The sequence below is a fragment of the Aulonocara stuartgranti genome (genome assembly GCF_965226115.1).
Source record: "Aulonocara stuartgranti genome assembly, chromosome: 3".
In the NCBI taxonomy this organism is placed as follows: domain Eukaryota; kingdom Metazoa; phylum Chordata; class Actinopteri; order Cichliformes; family Cichlidae; genus Aulonocara; species Aulonocara stuartgranti.
Window position 1 is genome coordinate 36,373,421 of NC_138941.1, and position 12,823 is coordinate 36,386,243.

General features: G+C 39.1%; 1 protein-coding gene across 6 annotated transcripts in view; it reads left to right on the forward strand.

Moving 5' to 3' along the window:
• Window positions 1-12,823, forward strand: part of LOC309703937 (protein Dok-7-like) — a 73,020-nt gene that overhangs the window by 38,455 nt on the left and 21,742 nt on the right. For 3 of the 6 annotated variants that reach the window (XM_082528846.1, XM_082528847.1, XM_082528851.1), the window contains 3 exons: window positions 1,581-1,669; window positions 3,211-3,280; window positions 11,880-12,059. In XM_082528846.1, the coding sequence (XP_082384972.1) occupies window positions 1,581-1,669; window positions 3,211-3,280; window positions 11,880-12,059 (339 nt within the window). Of the gene's footprint in view, window positions 1-1,580; window positions 1,670-3,210; window positions 3,281-11,879; window positions 12,084-12,823 lie in introns of all 6 variants that reach the window. The other 3 variants (XM_082528850.1, XM_082528849.1, XM_082528848.1) reach the window with 2 other exon arrangements.

Genomic DNA, 12,823 nt, shown 5'->3' on the forward strand with positions numbered 1-12,823 from the left:
AAGATGGCAAAGGTGCACAGAAACCAACACTAAACACTTTGACCATTACGCTACATTGCCTGGGTATTTATAGTGCCATGCATGTAGTCTCGCAGAAGTGTAATAAAAAATGACACAGCTTTTAGAGGGTTTATACACTCACTGGCCACTTTATTAGGTCCACTTGGTAATACTGGGTTGGAGCCCCTCGTTTGCCTTCAGTGCGGTCTTAATTCTTCATGGCACAGATTCAACAAGGTGCTGGAAACATTCCTCAGAGATTTTGGTTCATGTTGAAATGATAGTATAACGCAGTAGATGCAGATTTGTTGGCTGCACATCCATGATGGGAAACTCCTGTTCCTCCACATCCTGAAGGTGCTCTGTTGGATTAAGCTCTGGTGACTATGGAGGTCATTTGAGTACAATGAACTTATTTTCATGGGAATGTTTGAGATGATTTGAGCTTTGTGACATGGTGTGTTATCCTCCCATCAGTGTACACTGGTCATAAAGGGATGGATATGTTCAGCAGCAACGGTCAGGTAGGCTGTGGTGTTTAGATGATGCTCAGTTTGTACTAAGGGGATCAGAGTGTGCCAAGAACATGTCCTCCATACCATTACACCACCGGCAGCCTGAACTGTTGATACAAGGGAGGACGGATACACGCTTTCATGTTATTTACACCAAAAATCTGACCCTTCAAAACTCTTCAGAGTAGACACCGTTTTTCTAATATTTTAGTATCCAGTTTTAGTGAGCTTGTGTGAAGTGTAGCCATGTCAAACGTCTCTTAAATCATCTTTCTTCCTCATTCTGATGCTCAGTTTGAACTCCAGCAGGTCGTCTTGACCATGTCTGAATGCACTGAGCTGCTGCCGTGTGATTGGCTGATTAGACATTTGCATCACTGATCAGTTGAACATTATACCTAATAAAGTGGCCAGTGGGTGTAAGTGGTCTCTCGTGAATTTAATCCTGTTTACAGAAAGATTAACTAAGACTTTTTAAATGAAATGTCATCTGTAAATTTTTAAGTTTTTTGTGAGCACAGAAAGACCACTTTTTAGGAAAGGAGTAACCATTTATTAATCTATTGTCGGAATTATATATGTGTGTTATAAGTAAATTTTAGGATGGGGTCTGTTATTATTTGTTCCACAGATCAAATGATGACAACATGATAATTTTATTTATATCTATAAATATTGACAGTAAATGAAGCCAAAATGACACATCTTAAACATTTTAACAAAATTCAGGGTGCAATTTCTGTCCTTTGCTTGTTATCCATGATTCATACTGAGCAACAAAAGGATCCTATTTAACTATTTGTTCTTTAAAAGAAAAAAGGAAAAAAACTCTTAGTATTGTGTGATGATGAATCAAGCCTTTGTTGTTTGTTCTCACCACTCGATCTGCACGAATTCCTCCATTTGCATGGAGAAAATTGTCTGCTTTGGTTCACAAAGTGCATTTAAACAAAAAAAGAAAAGAAAGCAACACAATGTGGTATAATTTTTTTCCGATGAGTTACAATAATAAAATGTGTTTTTGTTTCTTATATGTAAAATGCACAATATCGTCTCTTTCACCAGACAAAAGGCTTAGTAGTAAAGAGGAAAGACGCAGAGCCGATCCTGCTTATGAGATCATGGAGAGTCGGATGCTGGAGAGGAACCCAGAGGTAGACACATCCAAAACACTGTAATCCGCTTTACACTATCAACAACTCACACATTTTTACTTTGCAACTCATTGTGCTCTTAGTTCAGCTAAGCATTTGGGGGAAATGTCTGATATCATGAGAATATTAACTGAATACACAGAATAAAGGGCAACCCATAGAGGTTTGTTATTAAGAGGCTTCAGTAGTAAATCTGAAATTAGACATGGAAAAATATGTCCAATAAGCATTTTGTAGTTTTGAGCCTATTGTCCTGATATTATTAAGCATTTGGATTAGAATAAGCGAGTTTAAGGGTTTGTATTTTCTCTATAATGAACTGAAGTTTTAGCATGAAAACAATGTATTTAATGCACTCGCAATTACAGCCGCAAATACACTTGATTACGTGATCATCATCAAGCATGAACAAAAAGCAGACATTTTGGCAGTTTCTTGGTCTGAGGCATAACACACAGGAAAAGACATCAGCAGTGATCTTAAACAAGCAGTTGTTGCTGCTCATCAGTCGGAGAAGAGTTATGGGGTATTTCAAAACATTTGAAGTCCATCATTCTGCAGCGAGACAGACTATTGACAACCAGAAAATACTCAGGATGGCTGGAATTCTTCCCAGGAGTGGGCTTCCCAGCAAACTCACCCCAAGGTCAGATTGTGCAGTGCTCAGAGAAACTGCAAAAAGCCCAAGAGCTACACCTTAGACCTTAACGGCCTCAGTTAGGATTTTAAATGTTAAAGACATGCAACAGGGCAGTGATCCCAAGCACAGCAGCAAATCTACAACAGTATGACTGAGAAACAAAAGAATCAAGGTGCTGCAATCATCCAGTCAAAGTCAAGACTCCACCCTTAAGGAAAGGGTGTGGTGACCTCAAAAGGACTGTGCATAAATGAATACCAGCAGATCTCAATGAGCTGAAGTGGCTTTGTAAAGAAGTGTGGGCCAGAATTCCTCCACAGCACTGATAAAGTCACACACACACTTACTGCAAGCATATTACACGTTCATGTTTGTCCTGTGCTGTCGTTCTTTTTTATGTGACTGTAAAAGATGGCTACCATTATGTCACCTACTAGTGTCTGGACTCTGTATTTTTAAACTTTAATATTAGCATCTATAGCCCAGAGAGTAAAGTGCTAAATATCATCATCATCGTCGTTTATTTATATAGCACTTTAAAAAGGCACCAGGCAGACCAAAGTGCTGAACAATACAAAAACAAAGAAAAGCATATCAGGTAATGTTAGCATTAAATGCTAACAGTTCATCATACAGACATGGGTAAGCTCACTAAAACTGGAGCACAATCTTATTTAATGCTCTGCACTGCAGTGGGCCTAAAGTTCATGGTTATCTGTCTGTAGCGATGCTGCACAGTGTTCGCACATGTAAGACATAGCCCTGAGTTCTGAGTAAATTCCAAATGTCTATAAATACTCCTCATGTGCCCACTGAACAGTCATCGTCACACTTATGTAATAAACTTATGTCACTCAGTGCAAGTTATAATCAGCAGTGCTTACTTTAATGTGTGTTGCAGGCACAGGAAAAACACAAGTATGAACTAATGGGCAGCTACGGCCAGCAGAGGTTCCTTCAAGAGACTGAAGGTGAGTGAGACTGACGCCAGGCAATCAACATAACCAGGTTGTTTCAGCGATTTGGTTCATTATTTTTTTCAGCCAAGCTATTCAAACATATGCAGATTTTCAAGTCCGTAGCGGCACAAATGGATTTTTCTTTTTTCTGAATGGACCATTTTAGTTTTTTAAAGTGCTCTGAACACTTTTCAGCTGTGCATTACCCAGGCTTCTTACAATAACCGGGCCCACTTACGGAAAGTGAATTAAATTGAGTCATGCGCCTGAATCAACATCGCTGTAAACCATCACCTGTTGCTTGGTGTGCTTGGACTGAAATGAATAAATAAAACGAGGCTCATTCAGAGTCTGAAAAGCAGACTGGCACTAAGCATAACATCCACAAGGCTGAACATAGGAACATGTTATATCTCGGCGCGCTCGCCATACACCTGCTTGACTTCAGTCAGGGCAGTGAACTGTAATGCTGATGGGGACTTGCCTTCATGAAGTGGCTATCACTACATAGCACATGAAGCGCATTACAGAGACTCTCTGCAAGCACCAGCTGTCAGATTAGTGTAAACAAAGGGGTAATTAGCACTTTATTACATGTAAAATAGTTGTGCCATGCAAACTAGTTTGTATGGAGAAATTTTTTGCTGCTAAATTTTTAAGCCTTTTCATTGCAAATTTGCACTGTAGTAAACGTCACTGTTTGGAAAAAAGCTGCTTAAGTGTAGCATCAATAGCTAAAATTGCTCAAAACTAAAGGGGAGCTCCTGGTCACTCAAGGAGAGAGGATTCTGGGAAATCTCCATAATAAGAAACACCCCTGGAGAAAGTATTACATTAGAAACAGTCATTCACCTAAACAATGAACTTATTAGAATTCGTTTACTAAATAATATTTTACACGAATACTAATATAATAAAATTATAGAAATGCTATTTTACAGTATGGTGCAAAACTCCCTGCACTTCTTTGCTTTTTGCAAGTAAAATAGGGAATAGGTGCAGCAATCATTTTTTAAATGTGTAAAGATCAATGTCAGTGTTTGGAATGAACACCTTTCTTGTAATTTCTTTAAGTAGTGTTCAGGAATAGTTCTCCAGGCTTCTTGAAGGACATTCAGAGTTCTTCTTTGGACCTTTTGTTCTGTTCTCTGTTATGATGATGCTACAATCGATGACTGATGGTTTCTGATTATGAGTTTTTCTATCCAGGTCTGTCTATCTTTTACTGCATTGGCAGTGTGCTTGAGATCATTGTTATACTAAAAAATGAAGCCTTTCCTGATGCTATTGCATGGATGATAAAAGTCTGATGTTACTTTTTCTGTTCATAATTTCATCAATTTTGACATAATCCCTACACCACTGGCTGAAACCAGGACAGAGCCTCCACTGTATTTTACAGGGTTCCACTCAGCTGACCTCCTCTATACACACTGATAATTTAAACTTTTTAAAACATGAATGTATTTTATTTATATAAGACTTTACAAAATGTGTACAAAAACGAACATAAAACAAACAATTGGCAATGATAAAAGAAACACTGAAGACCAATAAACTGAAAATGTTAGAAATTTGAGTATTGAGGAAATAAGAGCGAGATATGTAGCTATAGTATCAATCAATCAGTCAATCAATCAGTCAGTCAGTCAGTCAGTCAGTCAGTCAGTAAATACATATGCATTAAAACAGGACTTAAAGGAAGTGACTGACTCCATGACTAGTTGGTTCTGTTTCTGATCCTGGCCTGATTACCACTGAAATTAAAGGTGAACCTCCTATTTATTCAGATATGTGAAATAACTGCACAAATAAATACGATGGCTACTGTGTGGCAAAACTTCCAGACACACTTCTCTTGTAGATAATGTGAAGTAGTAAAAGGATATGAGAGAGTATTCACTCTTTGAACTTTTTTACATTTTACTAATGACCTGCTTTTAAAGGAAAAAGTTCTAAGAAATTTGTAAAACTTTCCAAAGCAGTTCCCTTTTTGTTAAGTTGATACTAATTAAAGAAATGCTATGCAAGCGCTACAGTTTTTATTCGTTTAAAAGGAACCGTAAAGCTCGAGGTCCAAACAACAAATTAATATTAAATTAATGTGATGTTTACCCGAGGTTAATTTCAGCATTTGGCTGTTTTTCTTTTCCCATTTTTTTTGCACATCATTGTGTCCTTTTGTTTCTTTCCAATGTGGGAATGAATACACAAAGGGACAAATTAGGGCTAAACAGAGGTGTAATTTAAAATGGCATTAATTTACCCCATCTATGGTTAGACAGATAAATCGCATGCAAAACAGACAACGGCATGAGTCAGTCTTTGCTATTTGGTTTTTTTTTTTTTTATGTCTTCATTGGCTTTTTATCCAAAGCCATAAACTCGAGTTACGTAAAGGCCCATTGTGTGCTGAGAAAACTCACAGATGTGTAACCAGAGAGTGCAGTGATGTGTGACGGGCTGCCTCCCCTGATATGAGGCGAGAGGACAGTTGTCAGGGGACGTTTGGCCACTTAAGCATCCCACACCCAGAAACATGCCCTCAGTCAAACACACACCTGCTCTACAAAGTCCCTGCAGCTGTCGCAGTGTGGCACCAAACCCATCAGTCATTTTCACGTACCTACACACGACTCACGACTCCCTCGTCATCTTTCCCATCATCCCGCTTCAGCGGACACTTAATGGATGGGGGGTAGACCGGATGTGGCTAAGTCCAGCAGCTAAGGTATGTGGGCTTAGTGGAAGATAAGCTACAGAAAAACTGTCATATGATTTAAGAACTTTTCATATTAAAGCAATGCACACAGGTCAAATAAATAAAATATCAGGTTTGAGGCATTCCAGACTTTGCAATAAATCATAGCTCTATGTGATGAAAAATGCAAGCGGACACACACATGCTTGCATCATGAGTGCGTCACTGTATCAGAACGCAGCTAAACAAACACTGGCTTTGCCCGTGGCGTTTTAGATGCTGCTGTGTTGGTCATTACATGTTACACACTAAGTGGTCGGCTTGGAGAGGTGTGAATTGCACCTCAGGACAGTTTAGGCTTCACACTGCTAATCCATTTCTGAAATGATATTTGTAGAACCAGCCCATAGCCATTATGTTGTCTTTAATTATTCAAATTTTACTGTTTATTGAACTTATCTCCTACTCTTTGTTTCCCACCAAAATAATCACACTGGTGCTGACATGAAGAGAGTATCTCATTGATATTAAAATGAATACCACCAAGTCTCAGGTGGGAATTAATACAAATACACCATTTTATGCTAAAGCTTTTAGCTTACAGGCAGGGGCTTCTTTCCAAGTTCAGCGGAAGAGGCATCGTAATCAAAAACCTGCCAACAGCATGACACCAAAGTAAGCAGTTTGAACCCTTGAATTACTTGAATCTTCTTTATAATGTTGCTTTAATTCATTGAGGTTTCCGGGCATTTGTTTAGGCACAGCTCCTTATGTACCTATCACAGTATTTCAGTTAGGTTCAGGTCTGGACTCATTGCTACACCTTGATTCTTTTCCTTTTCAGCCGTGCTGTTGTAGGTTTGTTGCTGTCCTTGGGCTCATTGCCCAGTTGTTGGAGTCAGTTCGAGACATGCTTTGGCTATCAGACAGATTGCTTCACTGGAATACTTTAGTACACAGAAGAGTTCATAATCAGGTCCCATGACTACCAAACAAGCAAAAATCATCATCCCTCCCCCTCCGTGCTTTACGCTTGATACAGCGCAGACATTATCGAAAGAAGATGGTTTTCCACCTGAAACTTTGCAAGGTCTAAACAGTATGTCATCTATAAATCTGTGTATTATTCAAATAATATTCTTTGACATGTTTTCAAGATTACGCAAAAACCCTCCAGCCCTCCAAGGGGCTGATTATAAGTTTTGATTTCTAAAAATCAGCCTTTACTAAAGACCACATAGACTACACTATCATAAATAGGATTTTGGTAGGACCGTCTTTGTGGCTCGTGCACATCTGTGATGTAGTCTTGCTCTCAAAAACTATTTTAATTTCACGCACCCGCCTCTTCAACTTTTTACACAAGTTTATCACATCAAAAAGTGGATGTTGTTGTCCTGGTGAAGGTCTCATTTAAAGCTGAAACTGGAGCAGGAGTGAAATGGTAAGGTGTTCTAGTCAAAGAAAAACAAACACCTACACTAGGGCATTTTGCTTTCCCATTCCCAAAGGTTTCCACATGCATACGTTGCCATAAATTGTACATTGTGGGAGGTTTACAGGTCTTTGTAATCCTTTTTGTGTACATACCACAGCTTAGTGTCCTTCTGCAACAATAATGTGGGAAAGGTGCAAAACCCACTCACCCTGAATACACAGTTATTATCTGAACTGTGTTTTCCATCCGAAAGCACTTGACTTTTTAAGCTGGGGGTCACTAAACTCTGTCAGGTATTGCCTCTAACTTCTCCCCTGGAGGTTTTGCAAAGTGTATTATCGAGACGTCCCCCAGCCTTAGAGCTGTGGGCAAATCCACTGTTGTAATGGAAGCCATTATAAAGCACCACACTCTCCTGCAAGGGCTGGTTGGTGTCTGATCAATTAGGTTAGACTTTGCCAAAGGCTGTACCCACTGAGACTTTGCTGGCGTCTAATGGCTTCTCACTGATTGTAAGAGTGTCCCCTGGGGTTGATGCTTCTGAGCTGCGGGTAATGGCCACTGCCTACTACCATTTAGGAAGAGTCAATAGCAGGTGAAATCTTTTTTCCCAAATGTTGTTCTATACAATCTGTATGCCAATGGTAACGCACTATCTGTGACAGGGTAATTGCAACAAGAGAAATATGAATCCATGTTGGCGCATATATAATCCTGTAGGTATTATATATGCGCCAACATCTATTGTTTTATTTACTATAAGACGGTTATAGACGTTCTACTACAGAGTCCACACTCTGATTGTTTCTGTTTGTAGTTGTGAAATGCCTCAACCAAGCTACTTTGTGTTGCTTTGATTGACAAATAATGACGGAAGATAAAAAAACAAAAAAAATAAATCTTTTCTGTGATCCAGATCTACTCTTTAATCTTTAAACATCAATGCACACACAGCAACGGACTCAAAGAAAGATAGATAAATGTTCACAGGCTCAGATCAGCGGTGTTTGCATTGTTAGGAACAGTGCGTTGTTTTGCTACGTCTGTAAGGGTCTGGGCTTTTTGAATTCTTTTTGTTTTCTTTTTAGTTAATGATGAAACATTTTTTGTTGACATTATACTTGAAAAAGATAACACAGGCTCTGTTTGTGTATTGTAGCTCAACTATGATCCTTGAGGGTAAATCAGGGAAAAATGTATTTGCATTGGTGCGTTTTTCAACAATTCACTCTTTTTTTGGGGGGTCAGATATTAATATAAAAACAGATATTGTTTTTCCCTAAAATAATTTCAAAGAAATTATATATGATTTACTGTTTGGACTCCACTTTGTACATAATGAATACAAGACTGTGTGTTTTTTCATATTTTTTTTAATAGTGCTGAAAATAAAGTGAAACTATAAAACTATAGTATTAAATAATTAGTTAATCATTTGATCAGTTTTGCATTGCATTTCAAAAATCAGCAGATAAAAAAAGATATTCATGAACAATAGGGATGGGAATTGTAAACTGGTTCCTGTTCCCAGTCTTCCAATTCCTTGGGATTGTTGGTCTGCCTGCCAGTTGATCCCACTTTCTTGCACTCTTGCAACGATGAACTGTTTTCAGTTCTCGTGTCAGAGGAAGGAAATGGCGACACAGTCTAGAACGTGGATATGAACAAAGACGAGATAAATGGTCTTTGTGTGCAACGTCGAAAACTGCATCCAGGACAGAAACAACCACATTATGCTGCTGACTTTTTTCTTTTTGGAAGCAGTAATGAGCCTGCAGGCCCTGTTCCAACTTTCACAAGTTGATGGAATTGCCTTATCATGATCCAACACCACTGGCAGAAATACAGCCTCGAACCATGACACAGTATTCGCCATGTTTTGTAAATGGCTATAGATACTCACTGTTGTCTCTATCTCCTGAACTTCTCCATGCACACGGATGGTTTGAACAAAAACATTTCAGCTTTAGTTTCATCACTCCATAAGGCCCACTCCACTTTCTTCCTGTTTCCCTTCTTTAAGAGTGGCTTCTTGACAGCAACGCTTCCACTTAAACCATTTCTGATGAAGCTTCAGTGAGCAGTCGATGGATAACCTGAAGGCCCAGATGCATCTCTCAGGTCCTGTGTCAGCTCTGTTGGGTTTATTAAAGACTTGAATTGCAGCTACTTGAACTGCACTCTAGTTATGTGGTCACTGCAGGCCATAGTGTACGACTTGCATCACTTGCATGCTCCTCAAACATTCAGTGACCCCTCGTGCTCTGTGATTGAGGCTAGATTAGAGTCCTTCCTTCCACGCTCTGAGTTCAGTTGGAAAACAGTCTTCGGGTCTCAAAATGTGAATTTTTTTTTTCCTTTTCTTTTTTTAAATTATGGACCGCTAAAGATGAGAGGCAACATCTGGCTTGCTGTCAGCACGCAGTTAAAAAGCCAGCATCTGTGATGGTATAAAGGGTCATTAATGCACATAGCATGAGTAACATGTTTGGAGGCACCACTAACAATATGTTGAAAAATAGACACAGCTTTTGGAGCAACATATGCTGCCATGCAGATGATTTGATTATCAGGGAAAAGTCTTGCCTGCGATGCCAAACAACATTCTGCATGTTTACCAGAAAACATCAAAGTGAAGGTGTCTGAAAATTGGATGTATCCGAAGTCCAGACCTTTAGATCGGATTTGGTGCATTATGAAACAATGAATTTGACAAAGAAAGCATAGGTGAGTCTGTGAAAATGTTTATATTTCAGCATTATAGTAATTCTTTCCCTTAGTTCCCAGACACCGTGTTGCTAATCATGCCCCTGTCCCAACAAATTCAAATGGGCAAATGTGTTAAAAAGAACAAAAGAGATATTTATACATCGAAACTCTGATAGTGTGTGACTGCCATGGCTCATCTATTTTGTGCTGGTAGACAACTTTTTGTACCTGTCATGTAAGCCCATCAACCGGGTTAGATGATTCCTATGAACAGTACCGCAGTACTTGTTGTAGTAAAACCACAAAGCATGTAGATTCATTTGGCTTTCTTGACTCTCATTTGCACAAAATTAAAGTGACAGCAAACGTTTATATCACCGTTCAGGATAAGTGATTTTCACTGGTCTCTATTCACAGAGCAGTATTCAAGTTATGCTAATTTCAAGATATCCTTGAGCGTACTGTACTCTGGTTTTGAAGGTTGCAGCTATCACTGCATTAATGCATACCCAGGCACCACAAAAAAAATATGTGATGTGTGTCACAGAGCTGAAATATGCACATATTTTATGTAGTGGTTGTTCTGAAGCTGTATCACTGAGATGCTGAACTAATCATTTCTGCAGCCAGCAGAAAACTTGACTGCAAATCTGCCTTTCTCAGCTTTTAGGTTTATGAAGATAAAGCCGTGAGCTGTTTCTTGTGATTTGAAACAATTTTTCTGGCACAATTAATTAGATGTGCAATCCACTGTAGGCAAAAAATCTGGCAATAATGTGTGTTTGACAGGAAAATCAAAGAGGTTTGGGTGTTCCTATTCAAGTTTTAATGAACGTTTGCTAATAGAAAAATGAGATTTTGCTCCATAAACCCTCAGATATTTGATCTGGACACGTTCATACACTATACAGCCGCATGACAAAACAGCTTGATGATGATTAAAAGAACAATTGAGTTTTACTTCCTCAAAGCATTCTGTGCTTCGAGGACGTAATGTGTATCCCATAAATTATCTCTGGGGCATATCAGCTAATTTCACATAATTAGTCTCTGGGGCGGGGAGAGAACCAATTCATCGTGAAACGCTGTGTTCCTGTGCGACTGCCGATCCCATTATAGCTACCGTTGTTTTTACTGCTGGAAACCGTATTGATACTTGTGTTGTGGACGTCTGTATTTGAATATATCTAATTGACACTGGGCTGCAGCCTGGAGAGCTGCTCAGACTGGAGGGTAAGTTTAGCTTTTGATTAAGGTTATAATGACAAAAACAAATCCAGTTTCAAAGAAGTGTCAAAGTGTAAGTCTGGTTCAATTTAATCTTATAATTATTATCAGTTCTGAGAAAGACTTGATTGGTACTGTGTGCCGTCATAGCCCGTTTGAGCTTGTCTCTCTATGCCACGGGAATCCTCACGACAGGAAATCTAAACATGGGCTGTTGCACTCGGGCAGCATTTATCATGTTAAGAAACACAAACTGTCTAGAAGACACAAGTGAATCTAGAAATACGTGTAGTGTGTGTTCATTGTGCTGAACCCAGGTGGCATTGTTCTTTTATGTTTTTAATAGATTTTGGTTGACAGTGAAGGCTTGGAGGTGCAAAAAAAACAGCATATTATCAACAGGACAAATTGCTTGTTATTTTTAGTTTCTGTGGGGGATTTTTGTTAAAAACAAGTGTTCACACGTTAAAAAAAGAAAAAGCATGACAGAAACGAACCTAACACCGTCTGAGCTTAATTTACTCTCGCATTTTCAGGGGCCGTGTTTGTGTTCCCCCCAGAGGCTCCGCTTGCTGAAAGACCTCGCGGTGAAGGTGTGACGTATGTGAATATTCCTGTTAGCCCCACGTCCAAGAAGCAGCTCAACTACATGGAGCTGGAGCTGCAGGATCCTGTGCATGGCACTAAAGCGGCTGCCGCACATCTGCCAGCTCAGAGTAAGGAGGCATGAATATCTTCTGGTTAGTAAAGGAGATAAACGCCAGATAGTTGGTGTCTGAGGAATGAATGTTCTGCTTTCGATTTATACATACCGTATAACTGCAAACGGCAGCTGTGAGGACCAGTCAGGGTGGACACTTGGAAAATTGTCATGTTACAAGATTATAGTTTAAAGGATGTCACCAAGACTGTGTTTTATTTGTCCAATAAGAGCATTAATCTACAGAGAGCTTTTTGATTGGTGGTGCAGAATTGCTTATTGAAAGCAGGTTTAAAGGGAACTGCTCTAAGAAGAGACGGTGGCAATTCACTGCAACCACCACATGATGCTGTAAGCTTAAGTATAGAGCAAAAAAAGTTTGTCTCATTAATAAATCTTTGAATTTTAATAGGCTGGGTATTGAAGTGAGCTGTTGTCTTTTTTGGCACAAGGAAATGTCTTCAAGACCGGCTGTTAAACTGTCAAATATTACAAACTGAAACAAATTCTCAGACTTGTGTAGTTATTTTCAGTCGGTCTGCAGCGCACGTCTTCCATTAACCTTTGAACAAACTACTAAGAAATGTTGTAATCACATTCATGACCCACAGAAGATGAATCCTAATGACTCTGCTAATCCTGAATTTTTATGTCCACCTCAATGCACCTCTTTTTTTGGCTGCATGTTATAGCACCACCAGCCAGTAAGCAGTAACATTTGTCCAATGTTTTCATTTAGCACCAATTTCCTGTAAAACTTTCTTACTAACCTAAGCTATA